A 27015-nucleotide genomic window follows, 5' to 3' on the forward strand; every position below is an offset into this window, starting at 1 on the left:
CCTTCCTTCAATAACTATAGTGTACATAATGATGCAGTGTTAATAATTTGTTGTGATGGCTAAACTTTACAGATCTCAGATCAAAAGGTTGCATACTTGGGAATTCACCAATTTCTTATGTGGACTGAGGACAGAAACTGAGCTGAAATTCTTTCTGTCGGATCAGGCTGACTAAAATAAGTGATAACCCCTGTTCATACACACGTGTGTGTATATATATACACATGTACACCCACAGATACACCCCTCGCACACAAGAGACATGTAGTTATGCGTAGCTATATATCCCATTCAATACCCCAAAGAAAGAGACAGCAAAAGAGAGAACTTTCCTTTGTTAAAGCCAAGGGGCGAACTGTCTGAACCCACTAAGGATGAAAGGAAGATAGTTAGCAGGAAAAAGAAATCTCAAAGGCATTATAAAAAAAGGTTGAGGAGTCATTAAGGCCCTGGAGAAATGTAAGGTTATTCCCTTGGCAGGCCATCTAAGTATTTTTAGTTATTTAAGTGGCTGCTCTGAACAGGGCATAGCTTTCTCTTTTCTTCAGCCCACTGCACTACAAGGGAGATACTGTATTTTTGGGCTGAAGCAAAACCTCACCTTGTGACCAAGACTGAAGCCTCAGCAGCATCTGGCCTTTAGCAGAAGGTGAGATAATGTCCACATCTATGCCTCGCTTTGTCTGTTCCATACCTTCCTCCTGTCTGGCATCTCATAAACCCAACGCGATACTTAGGATGCAGCTGAAAAGAGAACGGTGATTCCGCAGGCTGCCTGCTTTCTTGCTGACTCAGCCAACTGGGTGCTCAGCTAATTTCTGCAGTGCTACAGAAACTTCCTCGCAGTGGAGGTGAGGAAATATTTTTCATTGATGAGACCCTCCCAGAAAGCCAAAGTTAATTTGTCAGTTCTCAGATGAGCTGTTCTAAAAATCGTGTTTTATGGTTGTAGAGATAAATCGGAGTTAGGCTGGGATGGCCCTCTATCACTCCTACTCAGTCTGCATCAGTCACACATAGATAAACTTTTTGGGGGTTTACTCCTTGGCACGAAGGTGCTGCAGTTGTGAGTGATGCCAAATGTCGTTGCTTTAAAAGGAAAGCAAAGCTGAAAAGGTCAGTGACCTCTGGCTCCAAAAATACGGAGTTCAGTTTCAAGGCATGAGCCAAAGCTGAAAGACTGAAATAGACTGACTGACTTCAAAGGGAGAAAAAAAGAGCATCATGAGAGCAAATTACACTCTGACTTACCACATGGTATATTCTGTTTTGGTGAAGAATAACTTAATTTGATATGATGCTTATGGCTTAACTTTTGAGAGACACTGACAAGTTAAGGAGAGACAAAAAGAAAACTATGGACCTGGAGGGGAAAGACTTGTTGGTGCAGACTGGAAGGGAAACCTGACGGCAGTGATGCATTGCTATACAAAACTAGGAAAGTGAACTGGACCACAAAAGATAATTAGAGGATGTAAAGAATAGAGATAAGGCTTTGAAATCTTAAGAGGATGTGATGTTGAAGGCTACAAAGGTGTAAAAAATGAAGAAATACATAAAAATGAAAGTTTTGGGTAGACACTTTCTATTTCAACAAAACCTGAATGAATGAGTGATTCACTTTCTTTCACGTGATAAAGACAAGTGGGAAAGCAGGTTAACTATCTAGAAGAACAAGTGAAAATTATACATTTGTTAAACACCCCCCCAAATATAGGCCAAACATGTTTTCTTCATGTGCAATTATGCTCTCAGATGTTTAATTTTATTTTAAATAATCTTTTCCAATATGCAGCAGGGTGCCCAATGATCAGAGTAGGCATCAATGGTTTATAGAAGGAATCTGGATCCTTCAGAAAATACGGAGAACTTTGTATAATCCAAACCAAACAATGGTTACACCACAAATGTATAATAAATAATAACAATAAAACCAATAATAATAATTATAATAATAATAAAAAATCCAGATTCCACCTTCAATATATTTTTCTTATTTTAAAAATTATTTTACCCTTCCCAACATCCATGTGCATCATGCACATGCACAATAACAGAGTGCACAGCATCTGAGAATAGATAAGGAAAAGGGATTGTGGAAATCTTTCAGCAGATTTTAATACACTTTGGATTAGGCCCTTTAACAGTAACTATGTTATGTGACATGGATATTTGCCTTTGGAACTTCAGCCTGGGTCAAGTAATTTCATCTGGGAAATACAGTTTCTGTTTCTTCCCAGGTCTTCTGTGGTCACATTTTTGGAAGATCAATTTTGACAGTACTCATTTAAATGTTTCCTTACTTCATAGTAGAAGAGGGATAAAAATGGCCCACAGAAATCTCAGGAGTAATGTATGAATTCAATCACAGTGAGAAATGTGAATTAGACCCTTTCTGCTATGTACTTACAGGGACGTAATCTTGCCAACACTCAGGAATACATTTTATGTCTTTCTCAGTACATTCCACAGTCTTGTACTTTATCTCTAGATTTTTTAAGATGATTGAGCCATAAGAAGTGGGACTATACTTAGAAAAAATATCTAAGTTGATCTATTCCCATAATCCTAGGACCTATGATTTTGAGAATAGCACCAAATATCACAAATCATGCAGTGAAGTACAAGAGATGTCAACACACAGTGACACAGATAGCACTGTACCATGAGGCCATATGTTACGTTCCATGCACTCACTACCTCCCATTTACTAGAAATAAGTGTGTGGAGAACATATTTAACCACCCTTTCCCAACGATGCCGACTGGCAGCAGCTACCTTATGACAAGCAGTCATCTTCCCACGCTGCTTTATACAAGGGATTTTTCAAACTATTTTACCTATGAATCAGTTTGATAGGGTCTGGAAAACAGGTGTAATGAAACAGCAACAGGTTGAGAGATCCTACAACCTAGGATCCTAAAATCCTGTCGTTTACAACAGTGGCTGAAGTGAATAGAATAAGAATGCACGTGTACAAAGTATGCTAGCGACATAGTTCTATCTGACGTTGTCCCCTCTGCACATGTACTCATTACCTTCTTACAGATAACAGTGTCCTTCATCATAAATACTGGCCTTTTAGTAATACAATATGGCAACATCAACTCTCTCATCCTGTATCAAGCAGTAAATTTTCATATAATTTATATGCACATGCTTCTTACAATGACAACTGGCATTGAGATGAAGGCAGACTAAAAAATCTATTACAAAGCAGGACAAGAACCACCTCTTTGCTTGATATTTCATTAATAATCAATGCACAGCTACATTACTCGTGACTCAAAATAATACAGCTGCCAAGCACAACTGAGTGTGGACTGAAAAAGTCTTTACCTCATGGTGAAACAGCAAACTGGACCTTCACCTTCTGTTTTAAAAGGATGCCTATTGCATATATTGCCTCAAGACTCAACAGATTCAACAGAGAATGACAAAAGATATCCCTCCAGCTTGTCTTTCAGATCTAGTTCTTTACATATTAGGTTTGGATCTCTGAGAGAACTTCAAGCTCTATTTTATACTCAGTCAATCCATTTAGTGGATACGCCAATATCCCCTAACTAATATAATTTTAATTTGTTGGGGGACTGAATGTAACCCTTACGTTTTGGCTACTGCAAACAGATTAAGCCCAGGAAAGAAGCAAACAAAAGAGGACTGTTAACACAGACCTTGCAAAGCAAGTCAGAAGTCTGGACTGGCCTGGAGTGGGAGGGGGGCAGGGAGAACAGGGCATTGCCCCAGCTCAGTGTGCTCAAAGCTTTAACTAACTGAAGGAGAAGTTAAAGTTTCAAATTCTTTTATGAAGTTTCATTTTTTTTTTTCTCCACGGTGTAATCACAGTTACCTAAATCAGAAAATGTGCAGTCAGCAAGGTGTACAACTCCTGTAAGACTTGTCAGTGACCTCAAAGCTTCCCTAAATTGGAACACTAGAAGTGCGAAACAAAGTTAGACAATTTCTAATACTGTTATACTGACCCATCTTTAGGTCACTGGCTAGAAAGTCCAATTTACAGAATGCCAAGTACTTTGAATTCACATCTCATTCTTTTTTAATTTTTTTTCCTGATAATATCCGTGCTAGCTACTATAAACATAACCACTGTGGCATTAAAATTCCGTTTATAACCATTTCTCTTTCAATAGTGTACTCACAGTAATCAAATAGAAACCAGATACTCTCTCTTTTAATGCAACACCCTTCTATTACAGACCAATGTGGCAGATCAACTTTTTCACAAATGTGTCAAAAAGAAGGTAAATACTTTTGCTCCCATAGCTCCTCCTGGGAAGATGTTCCAAAGCCTCACTCTCCACACTGGCAAGGTAAACAACTGACTTCTTTTCACTTTGTTTCATAAAAGCAGGCCCATCAATTTATTTGACTCCATTAACAGCCCTGTGGTGTAAATTTTCCCAGCTTCTGTTCCTCTTAGTGAACATGTGTGTTAAGAATTGTACTCAAGTCTTCCAGATAAGGTCGTACGAGTGTTTTGTGTATGATATTGGTAATTCCTTATCTGATGCATCTTAGGAGTGTATTTGCCTTTTTTATAGATGCATTAGATGAGTGGTTTGTAATAATCCTGTGATCACCCAATAAACCCCCATTTCGACATCTTCCCTCAGCAATTACTACTACTGGTTATCGATCACATTCTACTACTATATTTCACCCCATTTCTGTTTTTCCAGTCTTCATAATCACTAGATTTTTCCTGTTTGACATTCCGAGCCTACCTGAACAAGGTAATGGTCTACCACCTTCATGTTATCAATACAGTTCTATGTTTGTGGTTAGTGTTGTTATCGATAACATTAGAAAATTAATCCATATGGAATTCTGTAAATCTCTGTCTTTCACTCCAGTTTCTTGCCTTTGCTGCTGTATTTCCATATTCTTCTAGAAAACTGATGCAAAGCAATTACTTATAACTTTTTGAACAATAGCGTACCTTGCACCTGCAGAGGTAATGTATATGGGCTAGTGCAAAAGGTGCGTATTTTTGTCAAGGCTGCCACAGACCCCTGGTGAATGGTGTAGGTAAACTGGGAAGATTATGTATCTTCAGTTGCTTATAAAGGGTGCAACTCAAATATAATTGCTTTCATCTAAGAAACAAATCCAAATCAAACAAACAAAGTACTGTTGGAAATTATGCAACCATTTGCTAAACAAATCCACAACCAACCAGCCATACTGGCAACATACAGGCAAATTTTAGGCAGTTACTTGAAATCTTTCCATCAAAATGCTCAGTTTAAACAGTCACTATTGCCTTGGAGGCTTTATGTTTCATCCTACAATGATATACCAACACATACATGAAAAAAAATCACAAGGAGAGGACTCCTATCAGACTTATAATATCCTCCTACTAACCTTAGGTGGTTTAAAAGGATAGTCCGGTGAAAAGGTAATGTCAAGGAAGAAAACTCCACCTTCATATACAGACCCTGGAGGCCCCAGTATAGTTGACCTCCATTCATAAATGTTGTCTCCTTTGGGTCCAGCACTAAAATAGAAAACAAAAATACAATAACCACATACAATCAAGAATATACTCCATCAGTCATACTCTACCAGTAGCACTGCTGGTTTTGCGATAACACTACAAATCAAAATTGCATATTACATTCATTAAGTTAGTCCTGGATAAAACATCTAACTGGTGTCCTGTGACACTTTTGGTGAAGTAATATATTCAGTTAGGAAGAATTATTAAAATCACATTATAAATTATTCAAATAAGCACAGAAAAATTTCTGACTGCCTTCTCTCAAATACTTTAGTGGGCAGATGTGAAGTATTTACAGTGCAAGGATACAGGGACTTACTTTGCTGAGATGTCTTGTCACTGTCTTGCCTCACAAGCCATGCTATTTTCACCTACCTCCTCATCCACCTACCTCATCAGTCAGTTGCAGTATAATTACACATATTATTATACAGCACAGACTGTACTAAAGACTGAGCAGGGCACAAATGACCTTGCAGCTGCACTTTCTAAGTTACTAACCTAAGGTCTCCAGTCACCAGTACAGAAGGCTGCTTTACTCTGCAATCATTACCGTATCTTAAAAATATTACAAACAGGAAGCGGGTTAAACTTTGGATTATGTTAATTCAAAGCCCCCGTTTAAAAATACAGCACTGAAACAGTATTTAAAATGTACAAAACATAATCCTTACGTGCAACAAGAAAAATCTCTCACCCACATGGTCAATTTCTGAAAAAATAAAATTAAAGCCTAATAAAAGTTCTTGGGCATGACTCTTCCACAAGCCAACACAGCCTCCTTTCATACAACATAATGCTTGCCCATAGAAATACATACTTTACTCAGGGTGGCCTCTTAAGGAATATGAAGGCTTCCTTTTGGTTCACAGCCTGCTGATACCAGTCACTGATACAGGTTGTGAATTTCAATTAGGATCAGTTGGGACGGTGGCTTCTAAATAGCTGATGAATATGTTTCAGAGGAAGGCAGTGCTGGTAGATATTTCAAATAAGTGACGTGGTATTGTCTTAAGGCATTTCTTGTGATACAATTCTTGCTACGTTTGCAATAAAGATTTCCACAGCGTGCAGGGGTTTGTGAAATAACCCTGTGTGTAGAACAGATGAAAGCTCTTGGCTATGCTCCATGCCTCACAGTGTACCCAAGGCATACAATTATTATACGACATCATGTCATGTTCACTGCTCAACTATTCATTTTGTTCATTGAAAGTTAATAAAACCCTCTTTCACCTGAAATTCCTTGGGCCCTCTTCATTAAAACTTCTGGCTGCATGATTCCCTGCATACAACTGCGTGACTTAGTACTGTGAAGTGTACTTCATTAGTCGTGGTACCTACATCAATTTTCTATAATAGCTGTTAATGCTTCCTGGCTTTCTAAACTATGCGCTTTCCTAACAAAAATGGGTTAGAGATACTATAACATTATGGAACATTCATTTTCTATCAGCCATAGTAACAAAACTAGCAATTGTTTTAAAGATAAAATCTGGCTTTTTAGAGTGTCACAACAGCAGAAGTGTTGCCATCCATATTTCACAGTGTCGATAATACATCAGGTTGCTAGCTGCCAAACAAATTTAATTTACCCAGTTCTCAGTTTGCATTAACCTTTGAATAATAAAGCACAGCTGAGACTGCTGTAAAAAACAAACCAGTGAATGAATAATTAAAAACACCTCCACTGCCTTTAGAAAGACCAATCCTGAGTCAACAGGGAAGGTTTAATTGTGACTGAACTAGGCATTAAGGGGCTAATTGAACTCTTTATAAGCCCAAACAAATGTGGTCCTACATCAGTACTATGGTATACAAGGTTCACAGAAAGTAAAACTCTAAAAAAAAAAAAAAAAGATCAGGCAATTAGTTCAACTAGAAAAGGCAAGAAGCAGGGGCAGTCTAAATCTTACATGAGAAAAAGCTCATAATACATGAAGGAAATCCTTTCCCATTTTCTGCAGAAAAACATTCTAATATTTGGAGGAGCAATGACTCAGTTGATGCCAGCAGGTTAAAATGGAAGCGATATAAATGTCGGTCCCAGAGAAGTGGTTGGAAACGGCAAGTAACAAAAGCAAGCCCTGTCTTTTTTAGACCTCATTTAGCCAAGAGGGGATGGTTGGGCCCTTCTGGGGCTTGAGCAAGGCTCACTTTTGATCAGAACCCTCTCTGATAGTGGCATTTTTGTAATGTATATTATTCTTATTTGTTTTGCCTATTTATTTAATTGCATTAACATTTGAAATGAGCAGTCATTAATTAGAATAGTTGGAAAATGCTCCATCTGCCAGTTGAACTGTTTCGGCACGTCCAGCTACAAGCCCAGCCTGATCACATTCTGAGGATGCTGATTAACATTAATTGAAGGTTTTCTTTGGAAACGAGAGATGAAGCTTTATTAAGTATTATTATTAATTTGAAGAATAACTTGAATTGTATAAAGCGTGGGAAGACTGCTGTTACTGATGTTGCCTGTTAAGAGTGCTTGCTGGCAGCAAGGCTGTTCAGCCGATGTAAAATAGCGATCCATGTGCACAGGCAGCCGCTGGTATTAAGGGCAACAGCGTGCACAAGCATGATGTTTTTTCACTTGCACATTAATAATACAAAAAGTTTGACAGGTGTATTATCTTTGTTTTGCTTCTTTCCTAATTGTTAAGCCTTTTATTTATCCACACTATTGGCAACCAGAGCGACGACTCATCAGGCTTCACCAGAGAAAATTCCCATATGTGCAAGACCTCAGCCAAAGCCTTATTCTATAAGGTTTATAATGCAAGAGGATTTAATTGCCCTTCTCTCTACATGGATATCTGCCCAGCACACTGAAGCCCAAATGTTTTACATTCAGTATGATTTATATTCCAGCTCTATTAATGTTACTGGCAACCAAACCACAGATCTCAAAGAAAGGAAGCCAAACATCTCAGTGCCTGAAGTTCTGTTATCTTTGGAAGGACAGATTCAGATGTGCACCCGCTCAGCGAAGGGCAGACTAAATCTGCCTTGAACTCAACTGACCCAGGGCCAGAGCATACACACGCTGCCTGCTACTAACCTACTGCTAAATAACTCCGTTTCAGGGGAAAATAACAGTGGCTGTGGCAGCTCCAGGTGGAAGTGGCTGAACTATTAAGGATAAGGTGGTCAGGAGAAGGCCAGGTCTGCTGTCAGACCAGCAAAGCAGCCTCCCAGTTTGAGCCGTGATGCTGAAACCCTAGAGTGACTCTGCAGGATGAGGCAACCGAGGGGCTCAGCAAGAAGCACGTGGTGTGACAGCAGCTGGTACTCCCCATGCTTCCAGTGTTAGCTCCCAGGTAGAATTTGTAACATCGAACTGGGAAAGTACAGTTGCAGATAAGGGCCATGGACACTTGGAGTTATCAGTGGTTTGTCGGGAGCTAGCCCTCTGCTGTTATTATTCCCGACACGCCACAGAATACTGCGCTTCACCTGCTGGGGAGGCTTTGCTTTCTGGAAGAGCTGGGGTAGGCGGACATGGAGCCAGTCTTCTTCCTCTTCCAGAATGACATCAATAAGGGCGTGTGAAATTCAGGACTAGGAGTCAAAATATGTAAAATGGTCTCCATTTTATTCCACTCTCCTTCGCCTCTCCTTATATATTTTAGTTTTGCCACTGCTTCCCACATACGTACTTGCAGGTGAAATGTATGCTCATCAGTCACAGCAGCAAAACACTTTAAAAGCTACTATAACTGAATTAATTTTGCTTTAAATATGCCTAAATGCACTGAGTATTTTCTATTCCCTCAACATGTTTTAGGCAGGCAGCCACTTGAAAGTAGTGCTGCTAAAAACTGCTTGTCCACTACAATGCCTCATAAACACCGAACTTTCCCTGCACTTAGAATATCCTAAAATAATAATTTCAAAATAATGTTTTAGGAGAGTTGTATGGAAACAGCAGCATCTATGAGACATACCAGATGAAAACCTGTCTGGAGAAGTTATGAAAGTACAGGTGACTTTTAGTTTAATCAGAGCTGTTGTTTGTACAGAAATTACTCCATTTCTAGGGAATGACTACAAAAAGTGAAAATACAGAAGGTAAAAAAAATATCAGTATCTCCCTTGCGTACCAAGTATTCATATGGAATAAATTAGTCAAAATAATGTTATTATTTTCTAATCTAACTTGTATTTCTTGATGAGGGTCACATGCTTCACCAGCATCTATAACTGGAGGTAGCATAACGTCCTGGTGTGTTTCTGCTGATGTGGAAAATGAGGACTAGTTTAGTGTCTTCCCTTCCATTCTTGGTCTCTGAAACTTTATGGCATCCACTTTTAAAGTGTAACTGTACTCTTTAATACAAGGAAAACGCAAGCCTGTGGCACAAAACAAAGAAGTAAGAAAAGGACTTGTAAGTTAAATTACTGTCTAGATCTGACACATGAATGGTGTGTGGGGGAAAGCGATCAGGCCAAGTAAAACAGGAAAGTGAGATGGTCAGGCGGCCTTCCCATTCCACAGGACTCAAAGAAATGGAAAGATTCCTCTGGACTGGGTGAGTTTAAATTAATTTTTATCCTCTTCCGTTATAACAGGATAGAATAAAGCAGGACCAGGATATTATACTAATTTTGTCATGAACTCACTTTCCATGGCATTGTCTATGGCAATTCATACTTATTACTGCATCGTCTAGCCTGAATTGGTTTAGCACACAGAAACACACATCAGAACTGGGGTTCCTCTGCCCTACAAGCAGTCCCTCTCAACTATCTTCAGAAACATGACAGCAGAAAGAAGAGGGTAACCTCAAGTCTCTTCCACTTCCCTTCCTTTTACTACGCGGAGCTTTGACTTTACTGTTGAAGAGAGTTCCTTCTGAAGGGAGAAGCTCACCGCAGAATCACCGCCGTATGTAAGTATTAAAACAGTTTGTTGCAATCCTACTTCTTGCACATCTCACAGTTATGCTGGAGCAGATCCTGCACTTAGCTGCCCTCCATGAATGCTTCTGGGAAGCCACTTGCCCAGAGGGCAAAGTGGATACAAAAGTATTGGAAGATTGGCAAAATGGTTCAAGATCACAGCTGGTGAGAGAAGAGGATGGATGTGACAGAACAGAAGCTTGCAGATTCAGCTTTCATAGATACATATTTCAAGATACATCTCTTGATAAGCCCACAGAAAGCCTCATTAAAATAAAACCCATATATACCTTTGCTCTCTGTTTTGAACGTGGTGCCAATACTGAAACTGGTCCTAAGCAAAAGCATTGCTTTGGTCTGTACCGCAGCTCCGGTCTATCCCCGAGCTTGGGGGCAGCCACAAGACCAGCACTGGGGCTGTGCTGGCAAAACGGTTGCTGAATAATCTTGGTCTGGGAAGAAGACCCACCTGCACACCCAGCCCAGCCCCATTCAACAAAATGCAAAAATAGTGCCATTGAGAAGCACTGGCATCAAAGCCCTGTGAGCCACTGCTGTGTGTCTTTGGCTTTGGACTAGACAGTGCCAGCAGCACCGGTTATCTGTTTAATTTCATCTGCTCTTCCCCCAGTTCTCTCTCATCTCCGTTCTGGAAGCCCACCTGATCCACCACCTCTCAAGCCTTCACCCTTTCTCTTCCCTTGTTACCGACAACTCTTCTTTGCAGAATCTGTATTTTCTATTTTCTGCTGGGGGGTGGTTTCTTTCCCACCCCCTCTCTGTATGGTGATAATTCATTGCTCCATGATGGTGGACCCTTACTCCCTTCAGGTACATGCAGATCCCCCTCCTCCTCCATCCTCTTTCTTTTTCTCTCATCAACAGTGATCGGCACATCCTGCTATTTTTCATTTTTCTCCAGAAAGGAGGAGGGGGTGGAAAATGGTGCAGGGGGATTTTATTATGGTACAGCAGTCACTCATTTTGTTTCTTCCCCTCCCTGTTGCGCTTCTTCTGCAATGTAGAAAATGAAGAGCAAGCAGAGCGGATGCTGCAGCAACAGTGGCATAGGGAAGGGAAAGGGAGTCACAGCTGCCTACCCAGATGCTACAGTGATATCAGTAGGTACTTTTATAAATGTATGTAATAAACAGTTGCCACAGCAGCCAAAGGAATACATTTCTACAAAACAAAAACAAAGAGATAGCAGAGAGCACTGAGACTGCCTGTGGCAATGGGCACAGTTGTATGGTTAATAACACCTCTGCTATGAATAAAATTAGCAGGCTAGTCTCTAAGCAGTAAAATCTAAGAACAATTAAAGAAATAAACTTCAGAATTAGAGCTAAGTGCTTACTTCGGCTGTAATATTGATGACTTAAACGGTCATCAAGAAATAACATCCCCCCCCCCCCTCCCAAATTTGTACCTCTAGAATGCATAACCTTTTCTTAATTTCTTTTTTCCTGAAAATCTGCTGATCATCTGAGAAGATGCTCATGTTTCTTATTAGTTATAATCTAGACCAAAACTAGAAATTTTTCAGCATTAAATTTGAGGCCCAAGAGATCTGAATCACTCTAAGAAAATTAGTAATACACATACGTTTTTAAAGAGTTGTTCATTTCACTTTAACTAGATGCTATATATGTAGTGAAAAAGCTTGGCTTTCCGTGATCTAACACTCAAATTTGAGTCTATTCTAGATCCAGTATTTTTTGTCACCTTGCAATATTACTGGGAATTTATGCCTCACATATGTTGGAATAGCAACCTAATTAGATGAGGTAAGCATGATTTTTTAGTAGGTATCTCTCATTAGACTTAATTTTTCATAATGGAAACTGAGGGTGAAATGACTGGGTCACTAGTCACTCAGAAAGGCTTTGGCAGAAAGAGAAACTTCAGACAAACCCCTTACAACACTTAGTTTCCATTACAGAGAGAGAATTCAGCTGAAAAATTTGGATCAGACTTTCTTTCAGTTTGTCCAGTTTTCTGATTGAGAACATCTTTCCATAAGAAACTTAAAAAAAAAAAAAGTACTTTTAGGCAAGCAGTAAGAGAAGGAGGATATTAAGACACTTTTCTAACTTATGCTACAATTCCTTCAAAGTGGTTATATCCTGCTTTTAGCAAGTGCTTTTTATTGAAGCCAGTTACCATTTTCATCTACACTTTGGAACCAATATGCTTGTGGCAAATGCGATTGGAAGAATATCTAGGAAAACTGATCCCAATGAGCTGTCAAAGGAGCAGTAATGTATTACAGGATAAACCTAAATACTGCTTCATGTGCTTATTGAGAGCTCTTGTATACAGTACGATATGGCATTTTTTCATTGTCAGTCTTCTCTGGTTTTAGGAAGGTGTCTCTAGAGGTCCTTTTATCACCCAAAGCGATATGGCAGTTTAACTTTGGGCCTTCCTGCCACTTTATTTCTTGCAACAAACCCCCACCACACCAGGTCAGTGTGCTGGAAAGTCTGCTACGAGGCAAATCCTTTTCTCCTTGTGATTAACTTTCTCTGCCTTCCTGTCACTGGAGCCATTACAAATTATTGGCTGAAGCTGTGTTGTGTTTAAAATGAGTTAAGTTTTGGCCACAGTAAAAATAACAAACAGATTAAGACCAAGTGAATATCACTTTGTTGATTTTATTATTCACTTCTAAATAATACCACTAAAAATTATTAAAAGTATCCTAGCACTTTAGCAGACTGGCATTATTCAAAGAGCACTTGGATGCTTTTATTCTCTAAAGTCCTGTCTTCAGAGCATTCCTGAGATAGAAACCATAATGAAGAAAACCGCTTCTTAATGTACAGAATAGTTATTTATATTATAGTATCTACAGCAATTTATTCATTGCAAACACCATTACACAGTGTATGATCACAGCATGCTGAGTATTCACAATGAGATTTTAAAAATGGCAATTTTGTTAAGTATTCTCCACTTTGTTCAGCTGAACAAAATTACATAAAACCCTTCACAGAAGGCTTTCCTTGTTCAGCACTGGAAACACTCATTTGCCTCCTATTACACATCTATAGGCTTAATTCCCTTTTGCCACATCTTTTGTTTCTTTTTCTTTACAAGCAGTACCACTAACTGTAGTTCCAGCTCTTCTACGCCACCAGAAATAGACTGTGTAGTTTAAATAAGATAAAATATCTATAAGCCTGATTTGCCTCTATGGTAAATCATATCAAGCATGATTTGTAGCCACATTTTAGCAAAAGAGAAAAAGAAGGAATGAGAAACACTACAAAAGAATGAACAGACTGTCCTGGGACCTTCTATTATGGCCTCCAACCTTGCAGCTTGCCAAGTGATATTATTTTCATGTTACTCCTAATCTGCTTTTCCTTGATTTTTTTTTTCTTTCCCAGGATTACCATTTACTTTTCAAAATGAAACTACTTTTTAATTTCACAAGATTTCTCCTTATGCACAACAGCTGTAATTTACCATTCTGTCTTTCCTAAGTTAAACAGAAAACATGCCACACAACAGCGGGGTGGCACTATCAGGCACTATATTTTAAGATTTTAAATCTAATTTAAAAGGATGAGGTTACTGAGTGCAGACAGATAACACAGAAACCCCATAGCAGCTGGAAGATTTAAGAGGTGCAGTTGGGAAGCAAGCATTCTTTAAAGGAGCACTGACTTCAGTTCCTGTGGAAACCTCAGATTCAACACAAGAGACAGAGGTAGACAGGGCTAAAGCAGACCAGCTCAAACAGACTAGAAAAACCTGCCATGAAAGGGTGCAATATACTGAAAAATATAGATCTGAAATCCATTTGATATGTTGGTTTGATCACTTATAAAAAAAATACTCCAAACTCCCGCACTTCATCAGAAATAATGAAAAATGAAAAAAAAAAAAATCACGCACAATGGATTAGCGATGAATGGATCAGCTGAACTTCAATTAATGTCCCCTTCACTTTCTGATGATAGACTTATGGTTTCATGTAAGAAATTTTTTTAAGTCTTACCCAGAAAAGATCTCTACAGCATCTAAGAAACGTTAGTGTGAAGCTATTCTGCAATAGTCAGCCATTTCAGTAATTGAGAATGATTTACACAGGATTATTTCTAATATATGTACACACACATTTTCTGATTATTACGAATACTGTAAGCAAGGCAGTAATGTTTTTCAATGACTGCATATTCTCTGTTCCTCAGAAAAGTGCTTTTCTGTATAACCACTAGTCATTGTATCGTTCCCTTACTTGGAAACTATTTATTCAACTGCCTGTAAAGAGGTTTGATTTGCTCAAGACTGTCATCTTTAATAATCCTGTCTACAAAGCAGTTGTATAAACAGGAGCCTGGAAATTTGGAGACCTTATGCAACAAGAATTATTTAGTAGCATTTTTTTCTGAAGGGGCCCCATTCTGAGATTTCCTTTTGTGACATTTTGGAGACTTCAGTTTATATACATAAGCTGCTTGTAAAACTGTCCCAAAATATTCATGAGGGAAAGCAATGAGAAGAAAATTTAAAGAAGTCAGTATTTACAGAGGGATATCTCAAACATAAAATACAGCTGTGTAATCAACAAGCCTGCTCTTCTGTCCATTCTGTAAACAGAGGAACGGGCCCGAATACAGACTCCCCTCATTTCAGCGAGAGATTCACACATGCTTACACATGAAATGCTTGCTTACACAAGGAACAACTCTATATTATGGCACAGATTAACTAACATGATGTTAAACACATTATAAAACAAGTCATTTCCTCCTGAGTAAACAAGCCTATAAAGCCAACAGGCACAGAAAAAAGGAAATTTGATTCTGAAATCCATATACTTCAAAAGCAGATTCCTTTTATTTAGTCAATTTAGTTAAGAGGCTGCCTTATTTCTCCAGATCTCTGGTAAGTAGAAGAAAACACACTTGGAAATTGCGGGCAAACGGACGCATTTTCACAACCTTTTTTCTTCATTTGAAATTATTCTCGTACTTCAAATATGGAGACCAGCCATAGGTCCAAAGTGAAAGAAACATTAAAATGTCTCACTCAGTTTTTGATTGAGACTGATTGTCCCTATTGCAGGCCCTGTTCTGACTTATCAAAAGAAAACACCATTTATAGGCAAATTTCTTTGCCATGTGTGTGAGGACTGAACAGTTTATACCATTTGACCGACTAGTCAAAATAAACAGGGATTCTGCAGATTTTGGGGAGTATTTACATGAGACTGGGACCTGGTAATGTGGCTTCTTCCACTTCAGGAGAATATTGTTAGGACCTCTTCTCTGACATGGGGGACTTAGCTGGATCCAGAAAAGAAAATATATGCAAAATTTCTCATTTTTCTATCAGCATAATTTTATCCTAGGATCTTTTGGGAGAGACTCTCGGGCTGGGGTTAGGAAGGGCTTATGCAGGACCGAGCTTTCTGTTCTGAGGTTGCTGGAAATCCTCTCCAAGTCAGACCTGGAGTTACGAAGTGAACTTACTAAAACAGTCCCAGAAACCGGTTATCCTGCAGACTTCACTGTTAGAATGCAGTTGGTCCAATATGGTTTTCAGTAAAGGTGAGCTTATTTAGGACAACTGAGGCTACGTTCTTCTCAGTACACAGCCCTTCACTGTGCTCCTAGGATCAGGAATCCTGATTAGAAAACCCTTCCCTATAAATGGCTTAGTTTCATCCCTTGCTTTATTCAAAAGAATTAGGATGGAAAGATGGAAAGTGGTCCTGGGAAGGATGATGGCAAAACTGGTTCAAGAAAAGGAGACTCACTTGTAATCTGAAAGGCATAATGAAAGCATATGGCTGGAAGAAGAAGTCCTCAGCCTCTGTTCTCAGGACGGGAAGGCAAACAACAGGTATGCAGGTACTTGCTCGTGAAAGTGGTCTTCACCTTAGAGCTGGAGAATTCAGAGCTCTTTAAAATCCCTCTCAAGGTTTCAAGTGACACTTCCACTGCTGTAGGCCTCACACATGATCTACTCCAGAAATCATGCCTTGTCTAATGATGAACCAACATTTCTAATTAGTAAGGGTGAACCAGCATTCTAATCTCTAAATCGTAATCAATAACTATGTCACAGAAGAATTAAACTTCACATATATAAGACCTGCTTTTTACAACCACAGCGTATGTTCCCTACATCAAGATATAATACCAACAACAGTTGAAATTGCCATTATAATTTCCTTGGCAACAACAACTTGGAATCCTTACTCATACAGATGTTTTTTGCATGATAAAAATCACATTTGTGTTATTTTCTTTCCCATTTTCAGTTCCAGCTCAGCCACAGTGCTACTTCTCTCATCATTGTTTATTCTGTAAGATTACCAGTTGCGTGCATTAAGTGACAAACGACTCTTTGAGTCAGAGGTACCACCACCAGGAGAACCACGGAACACTACACTAAGTCATACTGAAACTCACAACACAAAACTAATATGTAGCTTAAACTATGAACACTAAGAGTTATGTTACTTACCTTTATCACGCGCTACCACTTATCTTTATTATCCTAATCACGACTGTTTAAGCCTTGTGTATTCAAAGCAGGCAGCTGGAGCAAATGGCTATGAACTACAAAAGCGTTCATCTTATGGTCTCTGGTTCGGTGCTAGTCTTGATAGCTTCTGTTCATATTGTTCATACTTGGAGGCTCTTCGGTGGTCTGCATCCAATTAGTAGGTTTTTTACAAATCCATTTCTTAGCAGGCAGATGTCCCAAGTCATAAGAATATCACTGCTGTGACTGCAGCCTTGCTGGCAATGCTGACTGGATGGAGGAGGAGATACTCTTTGGCTGCTGCATGTGCTACCTCTTGGTTGAGACCCTGACGATGCTGTAGGAACACATGCAGACAGCTGCCTGACTTTATCTGTTAGTCACAGGTTAATTAGGAAGGTATTTGTACTAATTGCTGTAACGATCAGTTAAGGACTCTTCACAAGCACCATATTTGGTGTAGTAGTTTTAACAGAAAAAAGTCCTGTCTTTTTACTAATGCAGAGGGAAGGCAAGGCGGAGGTATTTAAAGCCATATTACTGTTCAGTATCTTGAATAGGATCAAACCCAGCAGTAGCTCACCTGTACTGCTTGTGATAATTTAGCAAAAATCTAGCCACCTGAGAAAGATTTAAATATTCCATTTTATGTATTAAGAGGAAAAAGTGCTCCTCTGTCAGATCATATTGAATCACAACAGCATGTGTATGTATTCTTGTCACAGTTTCTGCACTTTCTCTGTTTTTGATGCCTTCAAAATAATCTTTTTTAAAATTAATGTACTTGCCAATTGTATATTCTGGAAGGGAGAGCAGCTGTTTCCTCACAACTGTACGCACAGCCTTTTGAAGAAAATTTTGTTTATTAATAGTAATCTGTTTTTTTCATAGCTTTGCAATTTCTTAGATAATAGGGTAAAACACAATTTTCCTTTCATGTTCTCTGCATACTGAAGAGACAGATGCAATTGCAAGAGACTACTTATGCTGAGGGCAAAACTTAGTACTGCTTAATGTGATTTAATGACTAAAAAATGTGTATCATTTATAGATGACATCTAGTACTCAGCTAAGATATTATTATGGTCAATGAGTACTCTTCCCTGCTGGTTAGTAAAAGGATTTGGAATTAAATCTGTTTTTATTTTACTTGTTCAAGTAGACGCACTGAAAGCAACGCAGCTAACCACACGGGTAACACAAGTGGGATTTAGTCTTTGCTCCTAATCTTTTTCTAGACAGAAGCTCACATATAACAATATATATATTAACTTGAAACACAGAACTGGGGGAAAGGGGGAAAAAACAGGACTTAAGAAAGGCTATTTTACAGCTACACAGACATGTAAACACCTCCAGGAACTTTGCTTAATAAGGCCAGCTACTTTCAGCTATCACTCCACTGCCCGTGACAATCTGCATGAAAGCATTTCTTTCTCCCCCAGGCAACACTATCAAGTTAGTGCAGTTCCCTCGAAATACAAAAATGATGTATTTAAAGCTAAATGTATAGCATATGGAGGACTGGAGCTGTGCTACGAAGTGCACCCCCCTCACTCAAAGGCACTCAGGCACGCCAACAAATGTGCCTAAGAAAAGTGGCAAATATGACAGGGAGAATGTCAGAATACAGAAATTGTCTGTAGATTTTAACTCCTGTCAAGAGACACTCTTGTGTAATAGAGATACCACAGGGCCTACCCTCAAGACATGATGTACGCAATGAAGCACTCAACTCAGCAGTGTTTAATACATGAACACTGTTTCCCCTACAGGACACATTACTTAGCTTTTCCTAAAGATACCAAAGTGATTTACATGCATGTTTACCAAACTAGGTGAATTCAACCCCAACGCACAGAAGCTATGAGTGACAGTCGAGTTTCCTGGGAAGCAAAGGCTCAATCCTGGTTGATCCAGTGTTCAGTGATGCCAGTGAAAAAACTCCCACTGACTTCAATACACTGAAATGCACAAAAAAAAAAGCATTTACAAGCCATTTGTAAATCCATAAAATGTCATGTAGTTGTGCTTGTAATCTTAAAATCTATTTTTAGTGAGTCTCGTTAAAAAAAAAGCCTTGTGTGTGCAATTGTGTGCATTCGAATTTATGTTGACCTACTTCAAATTGTTTTCTGTTTATCACATTAGGAAACGTATTCTAAAACCTCATCCTCAGATGATCAACCCCCGCCCCCCCAACCTTCAAAATCAAAAAGCAGTGGATGGTTGTGCAGTCCCCACAACCACCAAGCTTTGATCAAGTTTTTTTCCTTACAGCAATATTTTAGAATCCTACAGAAATATGAACCAAACTTGTTGATTTCTGGGCCTATCACTTCTGTAGGTGTCTGAGATTGTGCAGAACAATTTAAATACAGTTCTCTGACATTCAGAACTGAAATGTCAGTTCCTGTGTGAAATAAGAGAACACAGTAATTTGGGAAGTCTATTAACTTGTTACACAAAACTAGATTTATTACATTTTTGATGTACACTCCTTCATAAGCCATTATTCCATATTTAAATAATATTTCTATTTTCATTTGCATTTCAACACTTATTTTCAAGTAATTTTATCACTCATGGGGATTATTGTTGGGTTCAGGACTCTACACTTACTAGAATTTTAAAAAAATTGGAACACTTTTACAGGGGCATGGTTTAGTGGTGTACTTGGCAGTGCTAGGTTAATGATCTTAGAGGTCTTTTCCAACCTAAATGATTCTATGATTCTATGAATATTTTCTCTGCAGAGGTAAAAGGTCAAACTGAGTAGCACTAGACATGAGAAAATGAATTAGCAAACTGAAGGAAAGATAATCAGTCTGGCTTCCAGGTTAACTTTCTGTTATTTATTGTATTTTTTTTTTTTTTAATCTTTTAACAGCATGCCAATCCTGTGCTCAGGCTTGCTGTGCTACCACAGCAGAAACTACACAAGAAGTAACAATGTCTAAAAATCACTCCCCCTTTCAGAAACCCATCCCTGCCCTGCAGCCACTCCCTCCTAAAAAGTCCAGAGCAATGAAATACCCTTTTTGTTGAAAATCAGGAAACTGAGGTCCTGGCAAACTGACAGGTAAAGTAAATTTATCTTCCTCAAAAACACGATTGTGTGAATAAGAGGCGTTCACAAATGGTAGCGGCCAGCTGCTTCCTCACATGTGACTGTAAATACTGCATTTAAAAACAGAATCATAATATTTACAAATAGAAATTACACACAGTGTGTCTTTCAAAATCTGTCTGCTATTGTCCAGAGGTTTTTGTGGTAAACAAACCAGCATAAACAGTGGGAAGCAAAAGTGGTTTAAAAATAATTTTATTTTTTGCAAATGAAGCAGTATTAGCAACATCAACAGTACTACTCTTGGATTGACACTGCTGTCTTATTTTACTCCTCTAACTTCATAAAACCAATACATATATTTTACTTCATAAATTGAGGAGAGCCTGCAAAAAGTAAGTTTTTCTCACCTTGCATGCTTTGGAGAATTTATCTAAAACCCTGTAATGCTCAGAAGCCCATATATCTCATTGTATAAATAATTCTATGTCTGAACTTTCTTCTGTTTCCAAAAAATGACAGGAGAGATTTAGTGCAAGTTAGATGTCACCCTCACAAATACAATTTCAATTTATGGTTATCAATTTAGGCAAATTACGATTTCCCAACAATGTTAATTAAAAGTTTTGTACTGACATATCTGTTGTCCAAAAAATCAGATACCTTTTTCATCCCTTTTCATCTCTGTTTCCCTATATTGACCACAAGTATTTTTCATTTGTGGGCTATAAAACATTACAGTTATTCATTACATATGGCATTGGCATACCTGTTATAGCCACCTAGTGTACATTTCAATACTAAAATACATTTCTCAGTTTAATACACAGCTAATGAATCAAATAAAATTCAAGTGGTTTGGGGCTTCAAGTGACGTTTTAAGTTATTACCCCTGTAATCACATCATGAGCAGAAATGGCCTTGTACCTCTTACTCCACGGTCAGGCAGTTGCTGTGAAACTCACCATAATATTCTTGCTCTGTGGTTTATAATTACTTCCAAATTTCAGAAAACTGGTATTATTTTTTTGGGAGTGTGTGGGGTGTGTGTCTGTCAGGCTAGCTGCCACAGATGCCAAAAAATAAAGAACCAAGAAATGCATATTCAAATATACATCCAAAATTATTTTTTTAGTATTTTAAACAAAAGATTTTGCTTCATTAAAATACTTCACACCTCCTCATCAGAGACTGCCCCAGTACCAGAAACTCCTGACTGGGGAGTGGGGGCAGGCAGCTGTTCCCTTGCCGAATAGATTTTCAAACCCTTTGACAACCCACGCTTAAAACATTCTTCATTCATTCAATAACATTACTTTTACAGGCACAGAGAATAAAAACCCAGAGGTTTGGAGCAATGCCCAGTCCTTTGCTGTGGGCTTCCCACCACACCGAGGAGAAGACCTGGACTCTAGGTGTTAGGGAATAGTTTTATAAAGTTACGTCTCTGCAGTCACACGTAGTACACCTTGCAGTCATTGCTCTGCGATATTTAAAACTTAATAACATGTTGCTGCAAATACTTTCTACCTGGTGTCGCCAATGAAAATATCCACAGTACTATAAAGAGGAGTCATTAATTATCTTCAGGTTTTACAAAATGTTAGGATCCAGTACCAAAAATGCATGTGGATGTGAACAGCAACGTTTTGTGCACATAAAGCTACTGGAGGACACAAGCTTCTCAGGACCCACGCTTCCAAGCTGCAGCTTGCTGGTTTTGACAGCAAAATGAAAAGTTGCGTTCCAGGAATTGAAATACATTTCTTTTATAGCATTATTTTTCAGCCAGTACATTACCAGGAGGCACTAATAAGCAAGGTCTATTTAGTTGTGTTGGGCAACGAATAAACTCAATTATCCAGGGATGGAGTATTTCAGAACAAGTCCTAAGAGTTTTCTGTTGGATTTTCAGGGGGTGTTGCTGCTTTTTGTGGGTTTAGGGCATGCGATCAGTACCCACTGCAGGCACAGAATACACGGCTTGTTACCAGCTCAGGGGCACCTTACAGTCGGGTTTTCATCTGTTCAGCAGAAGTTTAAACCCAGGACGCCCTGTGTTGAACATCTGCATCTGCTGCACCACACGACAGTGGGAAACAGGTTCTAGAGCCTGAGGTGAAGGGACCCAGCCACACCACACCACCTTGGTGTGCTAGTGGCTCTCTGCTGTAATTGTCTCTAGGTTCGGCCTCATTGCAATATATCCTGCAGGGAGAGGAATCCAAGGAAACAGGCTGTGGTACCTCTACTGAGTACAATACTTCAGCACATACTCAGTCAGATTCACTGATTGTAGGGAATCTACTTACTCTAAGCTGAGTGAGCAAAATCTCTATCCATGGGTAGAATAAACACTATTTAGGGTGGAACCATTTGTAACACACTTTAATTGGCAATTTTCCCTTAATGAATAATATAACACCTTTCATATGAGGATTCTGCTGCTCCGTGATTTTTTGTGCCTGTAATAAGAAATATAAAAACTGATGCACAGAATAAATTTTCTTAATAACAGAGTTTAAAATAATACATCCATTATCACAGGGATCATACTTGTCTTCTGTAACCACAAGAATGCAATCAGAGCAAGAACATAATGTAAAACACCCACACACTTAAAATCAACATCTTTGCTTCAGAACAGATGGCAATTGCAAACATGAATTAAGAGTATCTTCACATAAATTAAGAAAAAACTTCTTTTGAAGAGTAGAAGATACCGACTGTTTAGGAACTGTGTTTACACTCTTTACTTTTCTTCTGCATGGAGGTATGGCCAGGAGGTTCAGTCAACGAAGAAGGAATTGCATGTTTTTTGTAGGCTGCACAGTGGCTTGCAGACAAGACAGCTTGACAATGCCAAAATGTCACTGAGGCTGTCTCAAAGGGACAGCTGATGGAGTTGTGCACAAATTTAACCTGCTCCAGGGAAAAGGTAACCTGAAATGGTGAAGTCCAGTTGACTGGGTCCATCCAGGAGATGGAACATACTCTCAGAGAAAACTGCTGGGTGTTGGTAAGGTGAGCTCTGTCGGTAGCTATTACTGTACAGTTTAAAGTAACTGAAAAGTCTCAAGTGAAGAAAGTTTTAATTCCTTATCTTTTAAAAAAGCTTTTATATGCTCTGTTCTTCTCACTTAAATTGGGCAGTACCTATCCCTCAGGGGTCTGTACTGGGACTAATAATATTCAGTATTCTTCAGCAGCAACACGGACAGAGGGATTGAGCGCACCCTCAGCAAGTCTGGGGATGGCATCAAGCTGAGTGGCACAGCTGATACGCTTGAGGGAAGGGGTGCCATCCAGAAGGACATTGACAGGCTCAAAAAGTGGACTGACGTGAACCTCGTGAAGCTCAACAAGGCCAAGTACAAGGTCCTGCGCCTAGGCTGTGGCAATTCCCAATAGTAATACAGACTGGAGTACGAACGGGTTCAGAGCAGCCCTGCAGAGAGGAACTCAGGGATACTAGTGGATACAGAAATGGACGTGAGCTGGCAATATGTGCTTGCAGGCCAGAGAGCCAAGCGTCTCCTGGGCTGCCTGGCCAGCAAGTTGAGGGAGGTGATCCTCCCCCTCTGCTCCGCTCTGGTGAGAGCCCACCTGGAGTCCTGCACCCAGCTCTCGAGTTCTCAGTGCAGGAAAGAAATGGAGCTGTTGGAGCGGGTCCAGAGGATCACAAAAATGATCAGAGGGATGGAACATTGCTACTGTGAAGAAACGCTAAGAGAGCTGGGGCTGTTCAGCTTGAAGAAGAGAAGGCTTTGGGGACACCTCACTGAGGCCTGCTTAAAGGGGACTTATAAGAAAGATGGAGATATATTTTTTTACCAGGGCCCATAGTGATAGGACAAGAGGCAACGGTTTTAAACTGAAAGAGGGTAGATGTAGCCTGGATATAAGGAAGAATTTTTTCTGTGATGGTGGCGAAACACTGGAACAGAGAAGCTGTGGATGCCCCATCCCTGGAAGTGTTCAAGGTCAGGTTGGATGGGGCTTTGAGCCACCCGATCTGGTGAAAGATGTCCCTGCCCATGTCCCTTAGTCCAAGGGTTGGTCTAGATGATCTTTAAAGGCCCCTTCCAACTCAAACCCTTTGTGATTTTATGATTTTATCATGTTTCTCTATATTAAAAAATAAACTGGATAATCATAATACATCATACTCTATGAGGATACACATTTCCAAGATTGCATTTTCACTAGAATAAACACCTACTTTTCTTCATGTCGCTCAGTGTGTTCTTCTCAGAATATATACTCTTTCAAGAGTTTACCAGTACCAACTAGAGCTGCTTGTAGCAGAATGAAAGAAACCTGCTTCTAATACATGCATATGTAAAAAACCTTTCATAAATTAATAGGCCAAACGTTGTCATGATGCAATTCATTGACCAGCGGAGGTGTACTAGCTTACTTAAAGATTAAACTTGGCTCAGTAAGATCATTAGGAAAATAAAAGACTACGGAAATAAATTTTCTACATCATGGAAGTGGATTGTGTAAGATCACAATAGAGTAAAAATATAAATGGCAGCATAAAGATATATTACACAAAACTCTGTATGGGTACCAAGACCAATATTGTCAGAATGTGATCTGATATAAAGAAACACACATACACTGCCAGAAAAATAAGAATAAAATAATTTCTCACAGGTTTGATACAAAAGACATTTCTCCCTTAGAGAAAACCTTATAAAGGGCTTCCTCTCTTCAAAGCAGGCAACAGAACAGAAGGGAATGAATAGCAGCAGGTAAAACCTCTGCCTCTCCAAACATTATTCAAAGTTAGAAAATGAAATGTTTCATTATAAGATGAGGAAAACGACATAGCTGATCAAAGTCGGTCAACTTGCTTATTTGTATCTCAGCAAACACCTCGGGTCTGCACTTTGTCAGTCTGCAGAAAGCAAAAGATTTTTCTGACCTCACAAATTGGCAAGAAATGGCTTGCCTATGGATCTATTCAGCTCAGCAGACACTTGGCACCATTTACCCCAGCTCTCACAGAACCAAATACACCTACCATGACCATGATTGCTATGGAGATTCTCAAAGTCAAGAAGAAAAAGCCTCATTTGAGCAACTGGTATGTCACAGTGGTGTCCCATTGACTCTGGTCTAATTGCCTGACCTAGCCAAAGACTGTGACCACTGAACACCACATTGTTGCTATTCTGTAGCTCTGGACACAGCAGACCTAAAATATAGTGAGGCAGGACTTCAAAAAATTCTCAGAAATGTCATATTAAAAAGTTGTGAGGAGATGACACCTTGTTTGTGGCCTGGAGGTTTCATTCAGCATCCCAAATCATTTGCTGTCCAGATATCACCCCTAAAAATTTGCAATGTAGTGCTGTATTTGCATAGAAGCATCTAAAGAGAACAGTATGTCTAAACATATCTATACAGCAGCTAAGTTTGTCCTGCTAGTATATATTCACATTCACCTTCACATCCACCAAGAATATCTTGGTATGTGAATAGGAAATAATGTGTTTATTCACTAGGCTAAATGAGATTTTGCAGTATCGTACTTACTCTTTGCTAAGTATGCGTGCTGGCAAGATCTATGTATGGATTATATGCTCGGACTAGATTGCAGAGAGAATTCACTATTTTTTAAATTACATTAGCTTTCTTAAAAATACATATCTTGAAGGAAACTTCTAAAATTTTCATTCTAAAGCTTAAAACTCTGGTGCCTCTCTCCCATATTTGATCGAAACATGTGAGAAATACAACTGTCCTGTCTCCTGTTCTATGTCGGACTGTCATGCAGATCCACTGACAGCGAGGCAAACATGGCAGACCTGCGGCTATGGAGGCACAGCTTCTTCCATGTTTTGTTTCTAAAATCAGTACAACTATTTTGTACCTTCTATATGCATTACTTCTTCAGAACACACGGAACCCGAGACTCCTTTTCCGATAAGTTGGTTTTCTGTATCCTGATGGTTTTCTTTAAATAAGTATCAGCGTGGCCAGTTGGCTCCACTACATTAGCACAACCTCTAGAGTGAGCAGAACTGGCCACCAAGCAGATGCTGTGACAGCTACCCCTTTAAGCAAAAATAAAAGGCTGTGAGGGAAGATGCACCTGTTTTTTATTTAAGATTTCACATTACCTCTTCAAGGGTCTCTGCTTGCTGACAAGCAAACACATGACCCAGCCATCAGCAGCTAGAATTACCCATTTGCTGAAAGTGTGTATTTGCTGACTTAATGCGTTTAGTTTTTGTCACATACACAGAGGAGTTGACAAATACAACCTTCTTGTCCTTACTTAATAATGTTTTGGAGCCAGAAATGACTCAGTTCTTTCTTCTTCCTTACTTTACTTGTTCCTAACTATGGTAGTGTGCCAAAAAACAGCTCACAGCCATTTCCCTTCTCTAACATACAAATTCTAAGTAAATTTCCAGCTGGCAAATGAAATGCAATGTCAATTAGCAACGCAATATATTTGAAACATTTGACCTTTAAAGCAGAAAAAACTTGCACCTGAAATATAGTAAGTTTGTCACATATCCACAAAGCCGTATCAGAACAGGAAATGCAGTTGTTAGAGCTGATTAACGCTGACTTTGCAGTTTCATGATTTTTTGTATGTATGTTTCATAGCCCAAACCCTGTGAAAGGAATGCCACCAAGTCCTTGACTTCCCAGATATGTTCTACTTTTAAACCACTATCCTCTTGTGGAATTATGTTATATATATTCCAATTAGATTATGTTTAACTAAGATCTCAGATTTTATCTTCAAACTGACAAAGTGCATCAAAGAAAACATCTGAGAGCTTGACATTGAAATACACTCGAAATCTTACCAGTTTCATGCTATCGGTAACTGCTGTGTCAAAAGTCATCAAATTCTGAACTTCCTTTATACTGTTTGGAAACCAATCTCCTGAAATACAAGTTCCAGAAAGAGCTTGACATTATTTTCTCATGCTGCTACAAAATGATTTGTGTGCTCAGCCATTGTCTATCAGGTGTT

The 27015-nt window shown here is 39.1% G+C and overlaps 1 protein-coding gene across 4 annotated transcripts in view; it reads right to left on the bottom strand.

Moving 5' to 3' along the window:
• LOC121086126 (ubiquitin-conjugating enzyme E2 E2) overlaps positions 1–27015 on the bottom strand; it is a 217687-nt gene that overhangs the window by 33150 nt on the left and 157522 nt on the right. For all 4 annotated transcript variants that reach the window (XM_040589378.1, XM_040589377.1, XM_040589379.1 and 1 more), the window contains one exon: positions 5392–5524. In XM_040589378.1, the coding sequence (XP_040445312.1) occupies positions 5392–5524 (133 nt within the window). The remainder of the gene's footprint in view (positions 1–5391; positions 5525–27015) is intronic.

This window comes from Falco naumanni, chromosome 4 (assembly GCF_017639655.2).
Source record: "Falco naumanni isolate bFalNau1 chromosome 4, bFalNau1.pat, whole genome shotgun sequence".
NCBI classification, from domain to species: Eukaryota; Metazoa; Chordata; class Aves; order Falconiformes; family Falconidae; genus Falco; species Falco naumanni.